This window comes from Taudactylus pleione, unplaced genomic scaffold (assembly GCF_031769625.1).
Source record: "Taudactylus pleione unplaced genomic scaffold, aTauple2 ptg000021l, whole genome shotgun sequence".
Classification (NCBI taxonomy): Eukaryota; Metazoa; Chordata; class Amphibia; order Anura; family Myobatrachidae; genus Taudactylus; species Taudactylus pleione.
Window position 1 is genome coordinate 5,943,769 of NW_028284423.1, and position 27,062 is coordinate 5,970,830.

General features: G+C 47.9%; 1 protein-coding gene across 2 annotated transcripts in view; it reads right to left on the bottom strand.

Annotated features, from left to right (window-relative positions):
• ARHGAP10 (Rho GTPase activating protein 10) overlaps positions 1-23,304 on the bottom strand; it is a 329,480-nt gene extending 306,176 nt beyond the window's left edge. For both annotated transcript variants that reach the window (XM_088448420.1, XM_088448421.1), the window contains exon 1: positions 22,839-23,304. In XM_088448420.1, coding sequence (XP_088304546.1) covers positions 22,839-22,992 — 154 coding nt within the window. In that variant the 5' untranslated portion in view covers positions 22,993-23,304. The remainder of the gene's footprint in view (positions 1-22,838) is intronic.
• Between the last annotated feature and the right edge of the window lie 3,758 nt (positions 23,305-27,062).

A 27,062-nucleotide genomic window follows, 5' to 3' on the forward strand; every position in this document is an offset into this window, starting at 1 on the left:
GAATGTGCAGGAGACTTCCTATAAAGCATAACTGCCTATTCTCCGGGAATGTGCAAGAGACTTCCTATAATGCATAACTGCCTATTCTCCAGGAATGTGCAGGAGACTTCCTATAATGCATAAATTGCCTATTCTCCAGGAATGTGCAGGAGTCTTCCTATAATGCATAACTGCCTATTCTCCAGGAATGTGCAGGAGACTTCCTATAATGCATAACTGCCTATTCTCCGGGAATGTGCAGGAGACTTCCTATAATGCATAACTGCCTATTCTCCGGGAATGTGCAAGAGACTTCCTATAATGCATAACTGCCTATTCTCCGGGAATGTGCAAGAGACTTCCTATAATGCATAACTGCCTATTCTCCGGGAATGTGCAGGAGACTTCCTATAATGTATAACTGCCTATTCTCCGGGAATGTGCAGGAGACTTCCTATAATGCGTAAATGCCTATTCTCCAGGAATGTGCAGGAGACTTCCTACAATGCATAAATGCCTATTCTCCAGGAATGTGCAGGAGACTTCCTATAATGTATAACTGCCTATTCTCCGGGAATGTGCAGGAGACTTCCTATAATGCGTAAATGCCTATTCTCCAGGAATGTGCAGGAGACTTCCTACAATGCATAAATGCCTATTCTCCAGGAATGTGCAGGAGACTTCCTATAATGCATAACTGCTTATTTTCCGGGAATGTGCAGGAGACTTCCGGCTCTGGATGATGCGATTTGCTATTAATCTTTACATCATATCCACAAACCTCTGTGGGTAAATGCAGAGAATCGCAATGATGTGGCCTGCACCTCCATGGATCTCCAGAGGGTCATCATAGAATGTATGCAAGCTATAGTGAGACAGCACAATGCCATGTACTATCTGCAGTACACCACAGAATGTTGTTCTCAGTTCGACAAAAAAAAAAAAAAAAGTAGACAATCAGAAGTTCATAGTAAATAGTAACTCCTTACAGGTATCACTACAGTTTCATCTCCTTCAACTACACTCACCCTTTCCTAACACAGGGAACATGTGAATTTTAGGAATAGAGCACTCAGGGTTATGTGAACGGTGTGGTTCTCAATATGGCAGAAAAACACAGAACAATTACCAGCACTATTACATCACTCTTCCTGCCAAGACAGCTCTTGTCTGTACAGATTTCAGGCCATTTGTGGATATATTGGGATTAATGCTAAATCTTACCAAAATCTAGTATATATCTCCAGTATAAATATATGAAGATCCCCTAATGCTTTTCCATAACTCATCCAAACTTGTCATTTTCTGCATTCAGTTAAGTGCATTCAGCTTAAGCCGGCTTCAGTTTGTAGTGCAAAGTCCGTGAGTGGCCTGTAACATCTACATCAATGAGTGACTTAAATTAGCAATTGGATTTTTTCAACAACCAGGCATCTTTATGTGCAAGGCAACAAAGAGCTCACAAGGATCAATGAAAGAACACTGAAAACATTCACTAGGGAACAAGATGCAAAAAAATACATATTTTAAATTACTCTCTCTCACAAGTTAAAACATTTTCCGTTCACTTTTCATGTGCTTCACTTTTATGAAAACAATTTATTGTGCTGGTCTTGTACACGAACAACTGGAAAATAGTGCATGCTGCTTCCTGAAGTCTTCAGCTGGGTACACACTATACGATTTTTTGGCTGACCATTGTATAGTGTGTACACCCTAACTCACACAGGACCTGATTCAGAAACATATGATTTTTACGCAGATGGAGCCATTGTTTGCCATTGTGCATGCGTATTTAAGTCGCACAGAACATGCGCTGCAATTGCCTTGCGATCCGCATTCACAGAGAACCCATTCACAAAATGAGTGACAGGTAGTCAGCGTTTGAGAAAGTAACGGGGAGGGGAGAGAGGGGGGGGTCAGAAAACGGCAGGTGTCTTACCGTTGAAACGCTGTTACATGGGCATGCATAAATTAGCCATTGCGATTGCATACGCAGCATGAGAGCCCTCTCTGTGTCGGGAGAGCTGCAGAGGCTTGTCAGATCTCCCGCAAGGGCAATATGGCTGCTCGATGTGCGTAGAGATTACCAATGTTTACGCAGGTAAGTGATGTCGTACACAGATGAGAAGGCAGCAGTGGGCATCCCTATGCTCAGGTGATCTTCAGAATTATTAGCATGTTTTTGCAGCTGTGTACTGTGCGCAAACGAAGCTGTGATCGCATTAACGTCCATCTCTGAATCAGGCCCACAAGTCATTGTTTGCTGAATTGAGTGGTTGCATCTTTCCATCCGATGTGCTGCATATCAGATGGGACAATGCCACAGATGATGCAGTGTTGTTACATTAAGCATGTAACAATACATGTGTTGTTGTGCGGCAGATCGTCCATATGGCAATGCAATATCTATCATTACATAGCATAAGCACAGGGGCGTTTCTAGAGGGGGGGGTTGTCTCGTGTGCTGTCTCCGACATGTGCACCCTCCACGGGCGCGGCCAGTGCCGCACTTATAAACTGGGCACTAGAGTGTGCCCAGAGTCTATAGCGCATGCAGAGGTCAACGGGAAAATGGCCGCGGCGGCCATTTTCCTTGTACTGCACATGCGGCGGCCATTTTACAGCCGTTTTTACAGGAGCAGACACCGGAGCAGACGTGGGATTATGGAGAGGTAAGTTTTATGGTTGATGGGTGTGCGGTGCGTGGCCCCCCCTTGGACCTAGGTCCCCGTGTGCCCCGCACACCCTGCATCCATTATAAATACGCCCCTGCATCATTGCATTGCTGGGGTGGCACATTTCTGAGGTGTCTAACCAGCTTAACACATTAGATTTCAGTACACAATTGTTTGTCTTACTCATACTTGCTTTTTACCTGACTCCCTGGAGAAGCCGGAGGGGGTGGCCCAGGTATGAGGTGCAGGTGACGTGGTAGCACAGAGAAGCCAGTCATTGTGGCCCAGCCCTTTGCTGTATAATGCCCACCCCATACCACCCACTTCTCTAAGAAAGTGGGCAGATCTGAAAGGCTGATCTACTCTCTCAGGAGTGCGGGAGAGCTCCCAGGAATTTTTCTCTCAGACATTTCAGATTGTAGGAAATGATGGACTTATTTTCAGTGTGTTTTCATGTATTTATTAAACATTAAAAAGTGAATAGGTGTAAGGGAACCCATAGAAAACCGAGCAACAATATTTTCCCTCTATGTAGAGCAACTATCATAAGCTAGAACTGCCCTTATCCCCCACCATTTCCAATAGAGAACCATGGCATTCCCAGCAGAGGTACAACAGTAAAATAAGGAAAAAGTGGTAAGAAGAAAAAGGTACAGAGTGTGGACCTAGAAATACTGAAGGCCAAAGACAAAAGTAACTAGTTAAATCACAGACAAAACCAGGTATGTTGTTCTTCCTTTTAAAAGAGTGTTTGAAGCACAATCATTAAAATGTCTCAAAGATTCCTTAAAGGTGCATTATGTACTTATATTTTCCATTTAACTGCTTTGCATTTATCAAAGTATTAGCTCTTCTGAACATGGGAAAGGCTTGGAGAGCATGCATTACACACTTGAAAATAACACCCATGTGCTTGAAAACTTATGTTCAGGACAATGTAGCCTTAAAAATAAAAAAAAAAAATGTAAATAAAAATAAATGGGTTTAGCTGTAACTAGTTAAATAAGCTGCATAAGAAAATATTTATAGTATAACCTATGCCTGCAATGAATACAGATATTCAAACAGAGAAATAAAGAAAATCAATGCATTAAAACTCATACCATCTTGTGTAACAATCAAACAAAAACCTTTTTTACACAAAAATACAATTGCAGCAAAGAATTGACTATAGTTTTAATTTGTCCTCAACAAATGTGGCATAAAACTGCCCATTTTGTAAAAGATCCTGACAACCCCCAATTAACAAAAAAAATGGGATTTTGGTACCTACTGGTAAATCCTTTTCTCTGATTCCACAGGGGACACTGGAGATGCTTACGCTGGGGTATAGAGGCGTGGATAGCTGGAGCTGGCACTTCAATAATTTAAAAGTGTGAAGCTCCTCCCCCTCTATGCCCCACCAGCCCTCAGTTTAGAAAATGAAGACCGAGAGGAGATGGAGAACAAATGGAGTAAAAAGGAGAGAAGAACACACAATAACTGAATCATACAACATACGGAACAAACCAAACAGGCAGGCAAAGAGCGCAGAGGTGGGCGTCCAGTGTCCCCTGTGGAATCAGAGAAAAGATTTACTGGTAGGTACCAAAATCCTATTTTCTCTTCCATCCACTAGGGGACACTGGAGGTGCTTACGCTGGGGACGTCCCAAAGTTATCCCCACGGGCGGGAGTGCTCTGTGGCGCCTGCAGAACAAGGCGGCCAAAACGGGATGCCGAAGACGCAAACGTATCAAATTTGTAAACTTGATAAACGTGTGAACTGAAGACCAAGTGGCCGCACGGCACAATTGTGACGTGGAGGCTCCTCTACCGGCTGCCCATGACGCACCCACAGAACGTGTGGAATAAGCCGAAATGGACGAAGGAGGCCGACGGTCGGCACTCACATAAGCCTGATGAATAGTCAGCCCGATCCAACGTGCCAGAGTCTGTTTAGATGCTGGCCAACCCTACAAGCCGAAGCGAGAGCCAGGAGGAGGACAGTCTTCCAAGACAGGAACTTAAGATCAACCTCCTCCAAAAGGTTCAAACATGGGCGACTGAAGAAACAGAAGCACTAAGTTTAGGTCCCAGGGATCTATTGGATGTACAAAAGGAGGTTGCACACGCAATACCCCTTGAAGAAACGTCTGCACCTCAGGAATGATGGCCAATTTCCTTTGAAAGAAAATGGAAAGGGCAGAAATCTGCACCTTTAAGGTTCCCAGACGAAGGTCAGAATCCAGACCCGTCTGAAGGAAAAGCAGAAACCGGGACAAACGAAAGGTCCTAGACGGAAGACCCCGACTGGAACACCACGATATATAAGCACGCCAGATGCGATGATAATGCGCAGCCGAAACTGGTTTCCTGGCACGTAGCATGGTGGGAATAACCGCGTCTGGGATGCCTTTACGTCTTAGGATATCGGTTTCAAGAGCCACCCCGTTAAACGCAGTTGCGCTAAGTTGGGGTATATGAAAAGGGCCCTGCTGTAGAAGATCCGGGCGCAGAGGAAGGGGCCACGGATCGTCTGACAATAGGGACCGAAGGTCCGAGAACCAACTTCTCCAAGGCCAGTTCGGGGCCACGAGAATTACAGAGGCTGTCTCTTGTTTTATCCTTTTTAGAAGACAAGGAAGAAGTGGAATCGGAGGGGAAAAAAAAAAAAAGGTAAACGCCGTGGTAGATCCACGGACTTGTCACAGTGTCTACTGCTTCCGCCTGCGGATCTCGGGGTTCTTGACACGTATACTGGAAGCTGACGATTCAATCGTGATGCCATGAGGTCCACCTGAGGACATCCCCAACGACGTATCAGCGCGTTGAACACGTCTGGATGAAGCTTCCATTCCCCGGGATGGATAACCTGTCGATTTAGGTAATCTGCTTCTCAGTTGTCCACACCCGGGATGAATACCGCCGACAGTATTACTGACTGATTCTCGGCCCACCGGAGGATCTGAGTTACTTCTCGCATAGCCATGCGACTCCGAGTCCCTCCTTGGCGGTTGATGTAAGCGACGGCTGTCGCGTTATCGGACTGAACTGTTACCGGACGAGCCTTTAGAAACTCTGTCGCCTCTATCAGAGCATTGTAAATCGCTCTGAGTTCCAACACATTTATGGGCCACTTCTGTTCTAGAGGGGACCATCGACCCTGAAAGTGATAATCGAGGACTACTGCTCCCCATCCTCGCAGACTGGCATCCGTTGTTACGATGATCCAGTCCCATACTCCGAATCTTCTGCCCGCTAACAGATTGCTGGATTGTGTCCGCCAAAGAAGAGCTACTCTGGTAACCGGGTTCAGACGGATCTGTCGATGTAGAAGCAGATGAGACCCTGACCCCTGTGCTAACAGGTCCAGCTGAAACACCCTGGAGTGGAACCGGCCGAACTGTAGTGCCTCGAAAGCAGCTACCATTTTCCCCAAGAGATGCAGACAAAGAAGCATGGACACCTTCTTTGTTCTGAGGACAAGCTGAACTAACAACCGGATATCTCTGGCCTTGTCTGTTGGAAGAAAAATCTTCTGTGATTTCCTATCCTATATCATGCCCAGCACAGAAGTTTCTGGGACCGATTGAGATTCGACTTCTTGAAGTTGATTATCCAACCGTGTTGGATTAGAGTATGATATGTCAGTAATGGCATGATCTGATAGAAACACCGATGGAGCCTTGAGTAACAGGTCATCCAAATAAGGTATTAGGTTCACTCCTGATGACCGAAGGAGAGCGATCATGACTGACATGAGTTTGGTGAAGATGCGGGGAGCCGAGGATAACCAGAACGGTAATGCCCGAAACTGGGAATGATCTTACAAAAAGGGCGAAACGCAGAAAGGCCTGGTGAGGTTCCCAAATGGGAACATGGAGATAGGCTTCCCTGATATCCAGGGATATCAGGAACTCCCCTGGTTCCAAGCTCGCTATAAACGACTGCAGAGACTCCATCCCGAAACAATACATCCTCAGATACAGGTTCAAAGACTTTAGGTTTAAGATAGGCCTTACCGAGCCATCCGGCTTGGGTACTACAAACAGGTTTGAGTAAAACCCCATACCTCGTTGAAGTTCCGGAACTGGAACTAGCACAGAAAATACTACTAGAGACTGGATAGCCACCTGTAGAACCCTGGCTTTGTCTGCCTGTATTGGCAGACTTGTAGTGAAGAGGTGGAGGGGGTGCTTCGAAGTCTATTCGGTACCCCAGGGAAATAAGTCTGCGGATCCATGGTTCTGTAGAAGTCTGGTTCCAAATTTGCTGAAATCCTTGCAGGCGGGCTCCCACTGCAGATGGTCCCAGGTGGGACGGAAGACCGTCATGCCACCTGTTTGTCGGCTGGTTTAGGCTCCTGTCTACGAGCAACCATGTGTGGGTGACCTCTACCTCTGCCACCTCTTGGTTGTGTGGGCGCACCTCTGGCCTTACCACGAAAGGAATGTGGCGCACGAAAGGAATTAAACAAAGGTCCAGTGTATGATCTTCTGGGAGCCGGTGCAATTGACGGGAGGAAGAAAGACTTACCCCCCGTGGCCTGGGATATCCATTTGTCTAATTCCGGTCAGAACAGCATGTTGCCAGTGAATGGTAGACCGTCCACCGCACGCTTGGATTCTGCGTCAGCTTGCCAAGCACGCAGCCAGAGGGCTCTGTGGCCCGAAATCGCCGAAGCAGACATGCGAGCACTAATCTGACTGATATCTTTTGAAGCATCTCCCATGTAAACTGCAGATTCACGGATGTGTTCTGCTAGTAAACGTAACTCTTCTCTGGAAGTACCTGAGTCCAAACCTGTAATCAATTGGTCGGCCCAGCAAACCACAGCCTTGTTAACCCAAGCGGTAACAAGTGTGGGCCTAAGTTGAGCACCCGCTGCAGTATAAATAGATCTTAGCGTTGTCTCCAACTTACGATCCGACGGATCTTTTAGTACTGTAGCTCCCGGTACTGGGAGTGCTGTTTTCTTTGAGAGACGGGAGACAGATGCATCTACTGGAGGAGGTGTTTCCCACTTCTCCATCATGGATGATGGAAACGGGTAGCTAGACGAAAACCGGCGCGGAATTTGGAACCGCTTATCCGGCTGTTTCCAGGCCACCGAGAGCTGTTGCTGTGAGAACGGCAAAACCGCAGAGCTCTTAGGTTGTTCGTGAAATAATTCAAACTCCTGTGATGGAGGAGTTATATCCTCAGGTAAATTCAGGGTCTTTCTGACCGCCAAAATTAGAGATTCCACCCCGGGAGAGGAGGACTCCTAACTCCTGAGGGGTATCGTCCTGTAAAGCTTCCTCCAATTCCCCTACTTCGGTATCCTCTGTAGCGAGAAATTCTTCGCCCGACTCCTCTGACTGGAGAACAGTCGTCAGAGTACGCTTCTTCGGTCTTTGGTAGGAAGTGGAGGGTGCGGATGTCGCTGTACCCATAACTTGTACCAAGGTGTCTAGAGACTGTTAACCCCGCCACCCAGGGAGGTTGAGACTTACGTGCCTCAGCTAACTCTGACATAACGCCTACCATGTCAGCAGCCCATGGAGTAGCAGCTGAATTAGTAGTAGCCATAGGTGGATCTATTGCTATACAAGCATCACATAACGAAGACCCAGTGGCATGCGGCTTAGTTAGTTTGTTGTTACACCTAGAACAGTAAACATCTTTTGAGCCGCTTTTGTTCTGTTTGACATGGATACACACAGTCACCAGAGGTACACAGTAGAAACAAAAGTGAATTAGAAATAAAACAGAAGGCTGGTTGGGACACAGGAAGAGGTACCCCCGCCCACACATTAGATTCCCTGCACTTACACCCCAGTGATTACTCACAGCCTCTTGTCAGGGATGTAGTCAGAAGAATCAGCCTTCTGCCTGTGCCGCACCCTACCTATAATGGAGAGATGCAGGCAAACAACAGGTTAACAAACAGCAGAACGCTGTACTCACAGCCGCTCCCGCGTAAAACAGACAGGGAGCCCGCGCAGTTAAGCTCCGCCCCCCTTCCTCAAGCCTACATGGCTTCTAGTATGGCTGCCTGCAGTAATCACCTCCCACTGCAAGCCCCGTTGTAGGAGCCGCCAGCTGCGCTCAGCGGGGAGCTGCTATATCTGCGGTTACCAGCCCCGCTGAGTAGGAGCCGCCTAGCCGCGCTCAGCAGCGGGGAGCTGTAAATCCAGGAGCAGAGCTAGCAGCTGTTACCAGCCCCGCTGAGTATGAGCCGCTTAGCCGCTCTCAGCAGCGGGGAGAGGGGAGCTGTAATACAGGAGCAGCGCTAGCAGCTGTTACCAGCCACGCTGAGTAGGAGCCGCTTAGCCGCGCTCAACAGCGGGGAGAGGGAGAGAAGATGACTCATGCTCCATAATGCTCTCTGCATCCAGCGCTGACAGCGGGGCAGAAGACGGGGGATGCGCAGGTGATATACTCACTGCGCTCCCTGGACGGCTTCAACAGCACTTGTCTTCGTGTCTCTGAAGGCAGTTGAAGTGCTGTGTATGTGAGTGGCGTTAAGGAGCTGTCAGATGCTTTTCTTTGTAAGCACTGCACACTCCTTCCTGTTAACCCCTGGAGGTGTAACAGGGTGTCAGGTGCCCGGACCCCACCTTTAGAGAGGTGGCGAAGGGTACCTCAATAAAAAAAAATGTAAAAGATGTTTAAAATAATTTAAAAAAAAATTAAAAGAATAAATGTTAAATAAAAGAAATAAAATAAGTGTCCTGCAGGAGCACAGCAGGTTGTGACCAGCTCCATAGGCACATTTTCTAAACTGAGGGCTGGTTGGGCATAGAGGGGGAGTAGCTTCACACTTTTAAATTATTGAAGTGCCAGCTCCAGCTATCCACGCCTCTATACCCCAGCGTAAGCACCTCCAGTGTCCCCTAGTGGATGAAAGAGAAACTCTGTTTGTTTTACCAGCATCTTATATATAATAAATGCTAAAGCTGCTCCTCACCTCTATTACCAGTTACCTATGGGGGGGAATTAAAGTGTGTAGAGCGTGGGGCTCGCATTTCTGCTCACAGCTCCCCAAGCTGACGAGCAAAAATTACCGAAAATTGACCCGTTTGAGCGCTCAGGCGAGACTTTTCGCAGGCACGACAATGTCCCGTCATTTTGACAGGTTGCTAATAAAACATAAAAATTCTAACACAATTACTAACACCATAATAAGTTTAGCAGAAGCTAAACTTATGGTGCATACACATGGTCACATTTGATTAACGATGAAACGTTTGAACGAATTTTACAACGATTTCATCAACGATGAACGATTTCTGACAGTATTAAAATGAATGAAATCATCAAAATCTGACTGCAAACACAGTCGATGTCATTGATCGTTATCTGACATGCGGGAATGCGCATCGTTCGTCGATGCATGCCCTACATGTCAAAGATATGAACGATAACGATTGTAAAAATCGTTCATATCTGATAAGAAATCTGACCGTGTGTATGCACCATTACACTTCTGCGAGATCCCTGATTATTTTACACAGAGAGATCTGTACAACAGACCCAAAATACAGACAAATTTCAAATAAAAGAGGTACACAGAGGTGAATTTGGCACAAATTAAATGTTCTCCCAATAGAGAGGTTAGTAGGGAGACATGCAAGGCCTTGACATATCCAACAAATAAAACAGGCAAATGGTAAAAAAATATGAGATATGGTAAGAACTTACATTTTGTTATCCCTATTTCTACCAAGTCCATAGGGTTCCACAGGATACCTTGGGGTATAGGTGATGACGTCAGGCATCGGGCACCATAGAGTTAAAGTTTTCAGCCTCCCAGGATGCACTAGGGTTCCCCTCCTATACCCAGCCCCCGAGCCAAGGCATCTCAGTTACGTACCAAGCCATAGGCCGGAGGAGGGTAAGGAAGAGAGAGAAAAAGGATCTGGACCCACACAAGAATCACATTCTCACCAGAGGGAGACGGAAAAACCGGTGACCAGAGTAAAGCCCATCTGCAGTACAGTCGCGACAGGGCGGGAGTCCTGTGAAACCCTATAGACTTCGTAGAAATAGAGATAACAAAAGGTAAGTTCTTACCATATCTCATATTTTCTACATCAGGGTTCATGGGGTATTCACAGGATACCTTGGGGATGTCCCAAAGCAGTATCCTTTAAGGGTGGGGACGCTCCTGTGCTGAAAGGAGAATCCGCCGCCCGAAGGAAGCATCCTGAGAGGCAAAGGTGTCAAACGCATAATACCTCACAAAGGTATGGACAGAGGACCACGTCACAGCCTTGCAGATCTGGACTGCAGAAGCACCACGTCGAGCTGCCCACGAAGCACCCACAGACCTAGTGGAATGAGCCCTCACAGAGGAAGGAACCGGAAGGCCTTCATGAAGATAAGCTTCAGAAATAGCCATACGGATCCAGGCTGCCAAAGTTTGCTTTGAAGCAGGCCAACCCTTTTTACGGAAGCCATAGAGGACAAACAAGGCTTCCGACTTCCTAAACGAAGAAGTGCGGTCAGCATCAATCCTTAAGGTCCGCACAACATCCAAAGTGGCCTCACCCACGAAAAGCCGGCACAACGATTTCCTCGTTTATGTGGAAACTCGAAACAACTTTGGGAAGGAAACCAGGACGAGTGCGCAGCACCTTCCTGTTCCTATGAAAAATCAGAAAAGGGGTCTACAAGAGAGAGCCCCTAAGTCAGAAACACGTCTGGCCGAAGCAATGGCCAGAAGGAAAATTGTTTTAGCCGTCAGCCATTTAAGGTCCACTGAGCCCAGTGGTTCAAACGGCGGTCCCTGGAGAGCCCTCAGGACCACAGCTAAATCCCAAGGCGCCACCGGTGGAACAAAAGGTGGCTGAATTCGGAGAACACCTTGCATAAAGGTGCACACATCAGGGATTGCAGCAATCCTACGATGGAACCAGACGGACAGTGCAGACACCTGTACCTTCAGAGAAGCAAGGCGAACCCCATGGTCTAGTCCTGCCTGTAGAAAAGCCAACACTCTAGACAGACGGCACTCCCGAGGTGCATAACCTCTCGGCCGACACCACTGGAAGAACGTATGCCACACACGATGGTATATTCTTGCAGAAGAAGGCTTCCGAGCTCTTAACATAGTCCGTACTACAGAGCTGGAAAACCCCCTAGACCTTAACATGGCCGTCTCAACAGCCACGCCGTCAAAGACAGCCGAGTCAGGTCCGGGTGAAGACAAGGACCCTGTGACAGAAGGTCCAGTCGTAGCGGCAGCCGCAGAGGACTGTCCACGGACAGACCCTGAAGGTCTGAGAACCAGTGCCGCCTGGGCCACGCGGGAGCCATCAACAGGAGTGTCCCTCCTTCCTGTTTGAATTTCCGGATTACCCGTGGAAGAAGGGAAAACGTAGGAAAGAGATAAGCAAACCGGAACGTCCACTGGACAGACAAAGCATCCACCAGAGGTGCCTTTTCGTCTCTTGTTGTGCCGTGACGCCATGAGGTCGATCTCTGGAAGACCCCACCTGTCCACCAGAAGTTGAAAGACGTCCTGGTGCAAAGACCATTCCCCCAGATGAACGTCCTGGTGACTGAGAAAGTCCGCCTCCCAGTTGAGAACTCCCGGGATGAACACTGCCGATTTGGCCGGGAGATTGCGCTCCGCACAGACCAGGATGCGGGACACCTCTACGAGTGCCGCCCGACTTCGGGTTCCTCCTTGCCACGGTGGTGGCGTTGTCCGACTGGACCTGTACGGGGTGACCTTGGAGAACCAGCTGTGCCTGCTGGAGAGAATTGAAAAAGGCGCGGAGTTCCAAGATGTTTATCGGAAGCTCCTTTTCCGCCTGAGTCCACCTGCCCTGGAACAAGTGTGGACTCGTGACAGCTCCCCAGCCCCAAAGGCTGGCGTCCGTTGTCAACAGGACCCAATTCGCCACCCAGAATGGACGACCCTTGTTGAGATGGGACGTCTGCAACCACCAGGCTAGGGACAGGCGAACCTCCGAAGTGAGCACCATTGTCTGGGACCTTAGACTCTGAGGCAGTCCATTCCATTTGGAAAGGATCAATTAATGCAGAGGTCTGGAGTGAAACTGGGCATATTCCTGTCCAGAGTCCAATAAGGCTCCGAGGTGCAGAATCCTCTGAGACGGGATCAGGGTGGACTTCTGCCAGTTTAACAACCAGCCGTGCCGATGCAGTACCGCAATAGTCAGGTCCAAGTGGCGTAGAAGGAGCTCTGGAGATCCTGCTACCAACAGAAGGTCGTCCAGGTACGGCAACATGCGGACTCCCTGCAGCCGCAGGGAAGCAGTCATGACCGCCATAACCTTGGTGAACACACGTGGTGCTGTCGCCAGCCCAAAAGGTAACGCCCGGAACTGGAAGTGATCGTTGCGGATTGCAAACCTGAGGAACTGTTGATGGCGTAAAAGAATAGGGACATGCAGGTAAGCGTCCTGTATGTCCAACGACACCATGTAATCCCCAGGTTCCAGCGCCAGAATGATGGACCGTAGGGTCTCCATCCGAAACCTCGGCACCCGCAAGGACTTGTTGAGTGCTTTGAGGTTGAGGATCGGACGGTACAACCCATTGGGTTTCTGCACCAAAAACAGATTGGAATAGAAACCCTGGCCCCTCTGGGAGAATGGAACAGGCACTATAACTCCAGCCTGGAGCATAGTGTGCAAAACCTTCCGCAGTTCCATGGCTTTGTTCCGGTCTGATGGAAGATCCGTGGTGATGAATCGGGATGGGGGCCTGTGCCGAAAGGGCATACCCGTGAGAAACTACCTCGTGAACCAAAGTGTCTGTCGTGGTAACCGACCAACACCGGGCGAACTGTTGCAGGCGGCCTCCCACTTTGGGAGGCCCGGACCGTCAGGCCGCAGGCTTGTCATCTGGCTTAGGGGCCGGACATCTGGTACTCCAGGCCTGTTTCCGGGGCTTAGCCGATTTTTTGGGGCCAGCCTGTCGGGGAAAAGACTGTGCCTTAGGCCTACCCTGGGCCCTGTAAGGCCGAAAGGACGACGTACCTGAACTGGAAGGAACCGAAGCAGACAGGCGACATGCCGATTTGGCTGCCGCCAGCGTGGCTAAAATTTTGTCCAGATCCACACCAAATAGGACTTCTCCATTAAAAGGCAAAGCTTCCAAGCCCTTCTTGGAATCAGCATCTGCCTTCCAAGATTGCAACCATAAGGTGCGATGAGCAGCTACAGCTGCCGAAGAAATCCGAGAAGTCTGGGTACTGATATCCAAGGCCGCATCATTGATATAAGTGGCCGAATCTCGGAGATTACCTATCAACTCGGTCTGTTCAGCCGAACAGTCAGAATCTAAAGACGCCTCCAAAATATCAGCCCAGCGCTCCATAGCTCTGGCTACCCAACAAATGGCCATAGCCGGCCTGGCTGCCCCCCCCCCTCCTCGCAAGGGAATAAACGGACTTTAGGCAGATCACCACCTTGCGGTCCGTAGCATCCTTCAAGGAGGACATGGGCAATGTGGCACTTCGGACTAGGCGTGTCACATGAGAATCCACCTGTGGAGGGGATTCCCACTTAGAAAAATAACTGTCCGCAAACGGATAAGCCACCGACAAGCGACTGTGAGGCTGATACCGTTTGCCAGGGTGTTTCCACGCCTCCTCTAAATGGTCTACTAACTGACCCGAAAGAGAAAACACTGTGGAGTCATCCTTAATATCCTTAAAAAAGGCATATTTTGACTTGGACACTGGAGGATCTTCATCCTCAATCACTAAAGCCGTGCGGACTGCCCGAATAAGTCCAGGAATATAAACCTTGGACTTAGCGTCCGACTCTTTAGAATGGAGAGGTTCTTGGTCAGAAAGATCCAGAATCTCCCCATCATCGGATGTCACGTCGTCATCCTCATAAGGAGCGGACAGAGACGCCACCGGCCGCTTATGTGGCCTCAACACAGACTCCCCTTGTAACATGCCCGACAAATGCTGTACAGAACTTGTCAGTGAATTAACCCATGCAGGCTCCTGAAAGACCTGAGGAGGGGAAATAGGGAGACTGTGGGGTACCATCAATTGTCTCAGGAAACCCTGCATGGGTAACGACACCACTGACTGCTGGGACAATCCCATCTGTGGGAACGCAGGCTGTGGAGCTAACTGGCCCACGAGGGTTGTAAGCGCTTTGGCGAAACAAGCCCAGGGCGGCTCCTGTACCAGAGCCGTGACAGTAATTGGCCGCGCCAATAAATAACACTGTCGACATAGCCCCTCCGCGTTACCCTCCCCCTCCGCTATTGGTACCTTGCATGTAGTACAAATAAGCTGGAGAGGAGAGTCACTCTCAGACATCATGGTAAGTATGTGACCCCTCTCACTGATACTTGTTAGTATAGTGGGAGAACCACCCTGCAATCACCGCACCGCAAGGGCTTTAGCAGAAGAAGAGCAGGGACAGTGAAATGGCTGACAGTAGAAAGTGAAAGTACAGGCAGCAGACGTTAGCAGAAGTCACATACAATGCAAAGAAATCAATTCCTGCACTATCAGCGCTGATCCCCAACTACGCAGACACAGGGCCTGGTAGGACACAGCGCTGCATACACAGACCTGTAACCAACGGAGGAGAGGTATGCCGGGGGACCCAGACCGCGATGCCACCGATCAGCAGCGCTCACCATGCTTCCAGCAAAAGATGGCCACCGAGTAGCAGAGAGGAAGCTGGCCTGTGGGAAGAAGAGCTGCCACAGGGCCAGTCAGCAGATGCAGAGAGGGCTGTGTGCAGCGGGGGAGGCGCCGGCTGTGTACAGGGAAGGCGCGCTCCTCTGGCATGCAATTAACCCCTGGGACGCCGCAGCGCTACCGCTCAGCCACGGTCCGCTGTCCCAGGGGGGTAGTGGAAGCGCAGGTTAGTTACCTGGCTCCACGCTGCAGCCAGTCCCCAGGGAGCCCCCTGCCTGGGGACTCTGGACCATGTACTCAGCAGGGACCCACCGCGGGACCCCACTGCTTACCTGCTGCCCCCTTGAATCCGGCCATGGTCCCAAACATCTGGGGTCACCGCTAGCTGTGACCCCAGATGCTTACCAGCATCCCCGGATCAGTATCGGCGTTCTGGTACCGGCGGGGGTGTAGGGAAGACAGCATGGACGTCAGCATTGACTGTCCATGCTGTACTTCCAGATGAGCAGCCACAGCTGCTTGCGAAAAAACTTCAGGGGCTAACCTTAGCCCCCCTCTAAACAGGTGCATCCGACTCCGAGCCGGGCACCAACGAAACAGATGCCTTGGCTCGGGGGCGGGGTATAGGAGGGGGACCCTAGTGCATCCTGAGAGGCTGAAAACTTTAACTCTATGGTGCCCGATGCCTGACATCATCACCTATACCCCAAGGTATCCTGTGGGTACCCTAAAATAGAAATAAATAAATATCTACGGTACCCAAAGCTTTTCCATTAAGTTATTCATCATTAAACTAACTTTTCCATTGCATCAGATATATTTTATACACATTAAACAGAGGAAACAGTAGTGACATTTTACATTCACACTCATAATTCTGAGTTCAGTTACTGATGCAGATAAGCTGGAAAAAAAAAAACTACAGGTAAAGGGTTTTTGTCAAAATAACTACTATTTTATTCTATCAGTGAAAGCGGCTGCTTCTTCCCATTTTGTGCTGCTGAGGATCAGGACAGATCCTAATCACAGCACCAGACATGTCATCACTAAGATGCCTTTGGCAATGGAGTGCTGCCGGGCTCTACCTGTAATATGGTTCTGCAGTTGTTGGGCTTACAAGACAAAATACAAATAAATCAACTTTAAATTGACTGGTTCTAGCCAAACTTGAGCATTTTTGCATATAAACTAGATGTGTGAGAACTGCATAAAATAAGCAAACTGATTATGCCAAAAATACGTAAAATGATTAATGTAGAAATTGGAACGCTGTTGTTCCCATTTCCACATTATGTTTATTTTGGAACAGAGATGTATATGTTTGGATGCGTTTGCCTGGTTTGTTTATTTTATTGGAGAACACAGGGCGTTTTCATTCATTTGTGTGCCTGGGAGGAAGGGAGGGGGGAGCAGGGGAATCACATCAGTGGGCTGCATGCCCATTTGGAAAACATGAGGAAAAACTAAAACAAAACCACCATTACATATTATGTTGTTTAAGGGTTTCCTACATTGGGCGGAATTCAATTCTCTCCAACCCCTATCGGGCCCGACTGAGCTATTCTATTCTTGCTCCTGTCGGGTGCGATCAGCTGCCAAACGCTACATTTTAGCTCGCAGCCCCTGGGGGATGAGAGCTGAAATGTGCGAAAAGTGACATGTTTGGGCGCCCAAACATCACCTTTCGTGATTGCGCCCAGCACTTTGGTCGGGTTTAGCTGCTTTACGCGGCTAAACCTGACCTCTATGGGCGCGATCAGCGTGAAATTCTGGCACAATTGAATAGCGGCCCACGATCTCCTGTCACTTTAGACGGGAAATGCGGGCTGCAAAATCAATTGAATTCCACCCAATGTTTGAATTCAGAGAGGACAATGAGAGCTCTAGTAGGACAGGACCATTTCACCACGAGAAGGATTAGGAATTATGGCTGAATTAAACCTTGTTATTCAAGAGGGTATAATGGTTATGTATTTTGGATTTGGTTGACTTATGGGCTAGAAAGAGGTTAGAATTAAGACTTATCTTAATGTTCTACTTTTCAATTTGACCTAGGACAGCTTATGATCACATTGTCAAACGTGTAGGAAACACACCATCAAACAAGTGTCTTCTAGGGACACCAGGGGTTTCAGACAGAATCTAGTTGAAGGCTCTGTAATACATGTACCAATACCAGGAAGTTCAATGGTGGGCTCATGGCAATTACCATTTTTGTTAATTTATTAAAGCAGCCCTGCAAGAACACAGGGGAGGGGAGGGGGGCTCAGAGTGTTCTACATTTATGACTTTTCCATACATGTATATTTTATATTTCTAATGTTGTGATCTGCATGGAGTATAATGAATGAATGTAATAGGCATCAAGCAACAAAACATGGTGCAGATACACAGTAATATGCAATGTGCCAACATTTCCATAATTTAATTTTCCAAAAAAAAACAACTAATAATAACATGATGCACACAATCCCTGCTACTTTCATTCCTTGTCTAGCAAGGTTACGGGAATTTACCATTGAGTACCAACACCACATTTACCATTTGGTTCATTACTTTAAAAGTCACACAATTTAGGAGATACCCATAACCAAAAGGGGAATGTTAGCATAAGGTTCTAGCTACTTGATACAACAATCACTATAACACTGCAAACTGACTCTTTTCATTTCTTGCTCTTGAAAATGGTTTGAATTGTAAGTACAAACTCTAGTGTAAACTTACAAAGCTCTTTGCAAATATGACCAAATACTACTTTAGTAGTCTTTGGTTTACACACGAGCTCCTTTTCTCTTCAGTTCTGACCACCTCTTCTCACTCACCCCTACAAGTCTTCTCTCATGCTGCACCTATCTTTAGGAACCTTCTTCCATATAATAGAGTTTCCAGTGACTTTCTAACAATTCATCTTGACAAGTACACTCACAAAGCAACCTCATACTAACTAGCTTTTTCTTACTTAGCATTACAAACTATCTACCATGTTGGGTTTTATTCTGTAGTTGTGGGAATCACTGGGGATTTACACGCCTATAATCATAGTAAACATTCTTATTGCATTTTACAACCAACCAACATTTGTACAAACTCATCCTGAAAGACTTGACCTGGGTTCAGGAGCTGAGCGATTCTACGGTATGGAAAAGTCTGGAAATATACTGATTTCCAAAGTCAATTTTACAAAAGAGAACAGAACAAAAGAACCTGTATATCCAGAGGTCAAAGTTGGCAGGTATACAGTATAATGACATAAAGCTACTTCTCCCACTGCTTGTGCCCCCAAACACTATTTCCCACCACTTCTCCGTTGGAGGTTGAGTGACCAAAGTGTAGAGAATGACTTTGACATGGGACACAGCCGAAACGCTAAAATTGCCGCACAGCACTATTGGGATGAAATATTCCTCTCCGCCTTTCACTATGTTCTCCCTGTAGCTGTCCTCATATCCCTCCCCTTTGTGTGTCACTTGAACACTGTTGTGGAGATGAGATACTTGTACATGAAAGCCAGGTAGGGGGTCACTATACTTGGTGTACACGTTGGCTGGGCCAGCCACAAAGAGGCTAAAACATAGACCTCTGTCCTGGCATCAATCCATATGGCTTTTGTTGAATTCAGATTCCCCCATCTGTGAGAAAATACCAATAAAATCACTGCTGGATTTAAACTTCTGTAGAAATATCACACCAAAGAACATTTTGAAGGAAGGAGAAAACAAAACATTTAATTATCTTCAACACAAACTGTAATGTTAAAATTTAGTTTGTTGATCTCCATACAAATCTCTTAAATAAAGGGGGGAATTCTATTGTTTTATCGAACGCCATCTCTTACCTAAAGTGGCGGGAGATCGGGAGGAGATATGCAATTGCTTTTGGGCACCCCTCTCTTTTTGAGCATGTCGTGTCCAAATAGACCGGTTTAGACGCGTAAAGCTGCTAAACCAGTCTAAACTTTTCGTTGATATCTGCTCGCCACCTCAGGAGGTTGCGAGAAGAAATCTATGTGCCTGATCGGAACAATAATTGAATTGATTCATAGGGCACCCATTAGTAGCAGCCGCAGACGAAAACAACTGAATTCTCTTTACTATTTCTGTCTGGTTATATTAGTTCTACATACTCATCTTAAAGTAATTATGAGCGATTCTACCTCGTAACATCTCAGTTATTTCTCTGTGGCGGTTGACCGGACTTGACTGGGTTACAACTGAGTGGCAACAGGATTTTGCACTTAGACAATTTTTTTAGGCACATAGTCACCGTTACTATCTAACCTTCGTCATGTGTATGCAGGGCAGTTTCTAGGGTTTGAGGCTCCCAGTGCGAGCAGTCAAAATGCACCCCCCCCCCCTCGAAGCAGTAATATTGTGGAGTGGGCGTAGCCTCATCATGAGGGGGTTTGGTATCACAGTAAGGGAGTGTGATCTCGAAAGACCACAGAATGACAGCCACTGTGACTACTGAGTACTGGGTTGGCTAACCTGTCAGAGCCAAAGCGCTGAAAAATATATGCAGCTAAACAAAAGACAGACAGCACGCACGCGCGCGCCATAGGCACGCGCTCAAAAAATGGGGTGTGGCCTAGCTGTCACAAGCCCATGCCGCATTTCTGTGTGCATGCCTTTGGTGTGACATTTGCAGAAATATGACCTTGCATCACACTCGTTTTTAGTTGCGTTGGGAACGAACCCAGCACATTGAAAATAAAAGAAAGATGCACATAAAATACACTGCAACAAACCACTTCCACATAAAATATATTGGAAAAGCCAGAGGCACATAAACTACGTTTTAAAACCACATCCACTTAAAATACATTATTAAATCCAGAACCACATAAAACACAAGATTCACATAATACACACTTCATTCCAGCCCCTTCCCTTGCCCGACAGGTCTTAGGCTTCCCCCCCCACTGGCTCTCAGGCAAAAGTGCCCATTATGCAGTGCCTCCTGTAGTTGTCCCCATATGCAGTGTCCCCTGTATTTATGCCCCTTATGCAGTGCCCACAGTGGTAGTGCAACTTATGCAGAGCCCACAGTAGTGGTGCCCTTTATACAGTGCACCCAGTAGTAGTGCCCCCAGGAGTGGTGCCCCCTATGCCATGCCACCATTAGTAGTGCCCCCATCAGTAATGCCCCCAGTAGTAATGGTCCCTGTTATAGTGCCCCAGTAGTAGTGTCCCCAGTTGTATTGCCCGAAATAGTAATGCCCCCTGTAAGTGTCCCCAGTATTAATGCCCCTGTATTAGTCCCCCCCAATAGTAATGCTCCCTTTGTACTAGTGCCCAAAGTAGTAAAGCCCCAAGTAGTAGTGCCCCCAGTAGTAGTGCCCCTGGGCCCTGAGTAATGCCCCCAGTAGTGGTACCTCCTAAGCAATGCCCCCAGTAGAAGTGCCCCCAGAAGAATGTCCCCAGTAGTAGTGCCCGTCTGCCCCCAGTAGTGCTGTCTCCCCCAGCAGAAGTGCCCCCAGAATAATGTCCCCAGGCTGCCTGCACAAAAAAAAACCCAGTAATACTTACCTTCAGCCCCGCTCAGGCATGCGCTCCGCTCGGCTGCTCCTCTGCACAATGGGAAAGACGTCATGACGTCCTCCCATAGTGCACATTGGGGGAGCCGGAAGCCGGAGCCTCAGTCTCTCCGGCTGCTCTGCTCTGCCGGGCGCCCGCTGGTAACTGAATCTCTAAGGGGCACCCAGCAATTAATAGGCTGTTTCAGCTGCAGAGGTCGGAGGCGGAGCGCCCCGTGCGATTGCACGGGTCGCCTACCCCTAGAAACGGCCCTGTGTGTATGCACAGTACATGCCAAATTCAGTTGTATGCACCAAGCATGGAATAGATGTAAGTGCCGTTGATGGTGACGATGGCTGCTCTCACGGTCGGAGGCAGTGCAATCCCAAAGTGAGCATATTGTCATGTTAGAATTCCATTCATTTGTGAGGACATTATGTGCAACTCAGAATCAGGGCCTACTGTACAAACTTATTTCCCATGCCACCACTTCTAAAGTTCAACTGTGTATATCCCAATGGCCTTGCCTGCTTATCTTCTATAAAAGAAAGAGCCAAGCTATGGTAGATCCTTTTATTTATTTTCTGGAAAACTATACTGATTCACATGAATGGAGTGGAGGAAATGGTAACCAACTAACTTGTGTGGAGCATCACAAGTCAAAACATTTCAATCTGAAACTGCACTGAACTATCTCAGAAGAAGGACCACAAAGCTGTAATAACAGTATAATTTGGTGCGTAAGCAACCTGCCCAACAAGCTACCAAGTAATATTCTGCACTGATTAAGCGATATTCTGAAAGTTACCTGTTGGTAAGAAAGTAAAGCTGGGTACATCATGCGTGCCATACACATAGCACGATCCGGTGTACGACGGTGCGATGAATCGTTACATACAGCAGATAACAGCACAGCGTCATTCATTGCATTGCCCCATCGTGCAGAACAGCAGATGGGACGATGTGATGAACTATTACGATGTGTACGATATATCATTCTGATCCACGTTGGGATGATAAATCATACGATACATCGTATAGTGTCTACCCAGCTTACTTGCTACATTGGAGATGGTGAATCTATCTGCTATGCGTCAGACTTTTGCTGATGTGATTGTTAACCCCTGGAACCTACAACACCATTAGGACAAACACAAATTCTTTGTGTCATACTTTAAATTTATGACAAAGTTGTAAACATATAAATAAACTCAATGTAATGTATTACTGAAGCCTCCACGTGTTGTTATGCAGGTTATTCAAGTAATATGCTCAGCACTATATACATAACGTGTCATAACAAAATGACATACAACAAGCTAAAACAAACAAGGTAGTGTGATGGCCTCTGCTGCGGAGAGAGCTTCCAATGCAGTGGCAGGATACCCTGGCACCCAAGGGGTATGGTTACCCATTCAATTCCTGGTTTGTGGCTTTGCCAAAGCTATGGCAGATAACAGAAATAGATCTTATGGTGCATACACACTTTCAGATTTTTCTTCAAATCTGAACGATGATTTTAAAAAAATTAGATCATTCATATCTGAAGGAAAATCTGACATATCTGAACGATGAACAATGCGCGTTCCCGATGGTCAGATAACGATATCTGACATCTGATGTGTTTGCAGTCAGATTTGGACGATTCCGTTAATTTTAATGCAGTAAAAAATCGTTCATAGTTCAAATCGTTCATCTGACAAAGCTGACCGTATGTATGCTCCATTATTTAGTAAATAAAATCAGGTGAAGTAGACTAAAAAATATAGGATATTTTAGACACATTTCTCACAGTATCCAATGACTTGTTAATGAGTCCCCTCAGCATGCAGTGTGTAATGCACAGCTAATGCTGGGGAAGTGGTAGAGCAGCACAACCCCGACTCCAGCTGACACCCTGAGAAGAGGTGCTGCAGGCTGTGCAGAGCTAGTAGTGTACTGTACACATAATTATGGTTACAGAAAGGAAACGCCACATCATAATGAGGTCACTCATTGCATTACTCTGTAAAAGCCCTGCCTGAGGCAGTCGGTGTTGGTGTGGGTGCAAACTTACTTTTAGTGGCAGTAATGAGGTTTTTGCCATCTTTCACCAAGTCCTTGATAAACTTGTTTGTTTTGTCCAGCTCCGCCTCGTGGGAGCGTATCCTCTCCCGCAGCCAGGGGCTGTCCAGGTAGCAGTCACTGAACTCCAAGGGCTGCAACCCCATGATGCTGATTACCAGCCCTGGCTCAGAGCCGCCGCGCTGCTACTGCCTCCTCCTTGTAAATCCCTTAATAGGCAACCGAGACTCAGACACATAAATAGGCAGCTGCACGGCCGGGGCTCGGATCAGCTTGCAGACCACAGCAAGGAGGGACGGACAGTCGGGAGGCGATACAGGGAAGGAACTTGGGAAGAGCGGGGTTAGTGTTTCACTGACACCACCATGGTGAGCACAGCTCCATCCAGTGGGATAATACGAGTTTGGACAGATAATTTACACATCCCATCAAGCCCAGCATACACATTCCTCCACAGAGTTCCGCCCACAGCACAGCCCTCCTCCCAGCAACACTAATACCATGCACTTCACTCCCTGCCATCTCCTTGTTGCAACCCCCTTCCATTCCCCTCCCCTTTCCTTGTCCCCTTCCTCCACTGTACCCTCCTCTCTAACCCCTTCCTCCACACTCACTGTACCACCACTACCCTCTCTGTCACCTCTACCTCGTCCAGCCCTTCTATACTACTATAATATTATTTTACTTTTTGTCATCTCTCATTCTTTGCTTTCCCTCCCACTTCCCCACTTGTCTGTTTCTATTTGTTGTTATTTTAGCATGCATTATATATTGTGAGGAATTTACCTACTGAATTACCTATACTCTCTCTCGGACGTTATAATGAAAGCAACAGGAGAGTATATTATCAATAAATAAACTGTAATGCATGCTCCTTTCCTCGTGCTGGTACATGTAGTTACACATTATCATGCGAGACACAAGGGGATCTATGTACTAAGACTTGAGAGATAAAGTGAATGGAGATAAAGTACCAATCAATCAGCTCCTAAATGTCATTTTCAAACACAGCCTGTAAAGTTACAATTAGGAGCTGATTGGTTGATACATTATCTCCATCCACTTTATCTCTCTCCAAGGCTTAGTACATCTCCCCCAAGATACCTAGCAATGCTGCATTATATTAGACCAGGGGTGGCCAGACTTTTAGACTTGGTGATCTACTTTTAAGGCGAAAAACCTTTTGTGATCTACCAAGCCTGAATATGGGGTTGTGGCATGCAAAAAGGAGGCGTGACCTCGCAGCAAGGGGTGTGGGGTCTGTCCTGCCAAAATAACACATAGTGGACCTCATTCAGAGGCGGTCGTTAGTTGCAAGAGGTCGCTCTGAATCAGGGCGGCCGCTTTGCGAGACCCGTCGCTAGCCGGGTCTCGCACATGCGCACGACAGAGCCGGCTCCGTCGTGCGCATGCCCAGTGGGGCAACATCGAGTCGGTTGCGAGCGCTCAGCGCTTGCGACCGACTCTGAATGACCCCCTGTATCCCCAATTCAAATAACAATACACAATCTTATTTACATTACACCACATAGTAGTGTCCCTTATTCATGTTACGACACAGTAGTGTCCTTATACATAATGCCCACAGTAGTGCCCCTTATGCAATGTCCACTGTAGTAGTGTCCCTTATGTAATGCCCCCAGTAGAAGTGTCCCTTATGCAGTGCTCCCAGTAGTAGTGCTCCTTATGCAGTGCCACCAGTAGTAGTGTCCTTTACACATAAAAGATACACCCAAAACTATACTTGCCTGAATCCACGCCCCTGCGCCAGCCGCCGTCCTACTGCTCCTCCCGCTCGGCATTATAGGTGAGACATCATGACGTCTCTCCCATACAGCCCCTGCGGGAGCCGGATGGCAGGGCTCAGAGGTGCCCTCCAGCCTCCAGCAGCCGCTGCAGGGGAAGGAGCTGCTGGGCGCCCACTGGTAACAAGATCTCAGCGGGCGCCCGACAAACGGAATAGGCAGCGGCAGGACCTCTCCAGCCTGGCGCCGGCTAAGCGCATTGCGCCTGGGTGCAGCAGCCAATAGGAATCTGCCTGTCTCTTATTGGCTGCTGCTGGCTGCTCCCGGACATCCACCGTGATCGATGTTTTGGCCACCCCTGTATTAGACAGTGTATGGTTCTCCAACTGCCACAAGCTGACTAAAGATGGGTACACACCCAACAGATATATCTGCAGATCGAGTTGTTCATACACACTGAACACCAATCATCTTGCCGCAGGTCCCGCGCCCCCCTTCCCCCCTCCCCACGGCCTCTGCAGCAAGTTTACGGGGGGCGGCTGTCCGCCCATATACACAGCACGATGCCTCAATATATCTACAGATACATTAGGCATCGGCTGTGCGGCACAGCCAACGTAATATGTCTGTGAACGATGCCGTTCACAGACATATCGCCAGTACACACTGAACGACGCGCACAAGATATATTGGCCGATCAATTGAGTGTACCCAGCATAAGAGGGGGATTCAATTATAATAAAGTTATTTATATATATGATACTTTTCTCCTAATAGCACAAAATACAGAACAAGCTTAGCAAGGGATACTGAAATGGTTGGGTGAACAGGTAAGTCTTGAGTCTATTTTTGAAGGATTTGAGAGTGGAGGCATCTTGAACTGTGCGGGGAACCGTATTCTCCAAATTAATTCCGGGAGATTCTAGGTACTGTTAATAGTCCTTCGTCAACGGATCGCCGTAATTGAGTGGGACAGTAAGGGATCAGAATCTGCTTCAAGTACCTTGGGCCCTGGTCATGTAGGGTTTTGATAGTAGGACAATCTTGAAAACAATTCGCCATCTTGCAGGCAGCCAGCGAAGGGAGTAAACAATGTGGGGTATATTTACTAAAGTTAGATAATTTAGAAGTGGAGATGTTGCCCATAGCAACCAATCAGATTCTAGCTATTATCTTCTAGAAGGTGCTAGACAAATGTTAAATAGAATCTAATTGGTTGCTTAAGGTAACATCTCCATTTCTAAAAACTCTCACTTTAGTAAATATACTCCTGTGTGTTATTTGGCTGGAACGGGGCTGGTTGGGTAATAGCCTAACAGCTATATTTTGTACCATCTGCAATTATCTTGCTGCGAGACCAAGGTAGAGGACATTGCAGTAGTCTAGGCGTGATGATATAAATGCATGTATGACTTTAGGCAGATCTTCTGAGGGAATTAAGGCCCTGATTCAGAGCTCTGAAAGAGCGCTCGCTCTGAATCAGGGCATTTTTTTTTTTTTTTGTGCGGCCTCCTGGCCGTTCGCATTGCTGTGTGTGACCACCCACAGCTATAGCAAGCGGGCAGGTTGATGGTCGCGATGGTCAAGACCATCGCGACTATCGGGCTTGCGACGAGACCCTTGTGGTAGGGTCTCGTGGCCGCAAGCCCCAGAGAGATTTCGGCTCTAACAGAGCCGGAATCTCAGTGGGGCCGCTCCCAAACGGCAGGCGTTCACATGGGAATGCCTCCGTTTGGCCGGCCAAGCCCCCGGCCCGCCCACCAAAGGGGGCGAGCTGTCACTCAACATCGACATTGGTGCAAGACCCGGAGCGACGGATTACTCGTCGCTAGCCGGGTCTCGCGCATGCGCACGACGGAGCCGGCTCCGTCGTGCGCATGTGCTGTGGGCCACCATCGACCCGGTTGCGATCACTCAGCACTGGCGACCGGGTCTGAATCAGGCCCTAAGTGCTTGATTCTGGTTATGTTCCTCAGATGAAAGAATGAGGATTTGATTGTGGCTGTTACCTGATGTTTAAGTGTCAAGTCACAATCCAGGACAACACCAAGATTCTGACATGTTCAGCATTTAGAAGTTCTGAACCCTTAAGCGTAAGTCCTGTTGGTTGGCTATGCTGCAGCCTTGTCATGTTGCCTATCATAAGGACCCCTGGGCCTGATTCAGACCCGCTCGCGATCGCTTTGCGCTCGTGAGCGGTTCGATGCTAGGCCACTGCGCATGCGCCCGCCGGAGCTGGCTCCGACGTGCGCATGCGCGAGACCCGGCTAGCGACGGGCGTTCCGTCGCTCCGGGTCTCGCACCAAAAGGGGGCGGCTGTCGATTTTGATCGACAGCTCGCACCATTTTGGAGGCGTGACGTGGGGGTGGCTTCACAGATGGAGGCGTTCCCATGCGAACGCCTGCCTTTTGAGGGTGGCCCCACTGACATCACCAGTGATGTCAGTGGGAGAGCTTCTGGCTCTGATAGA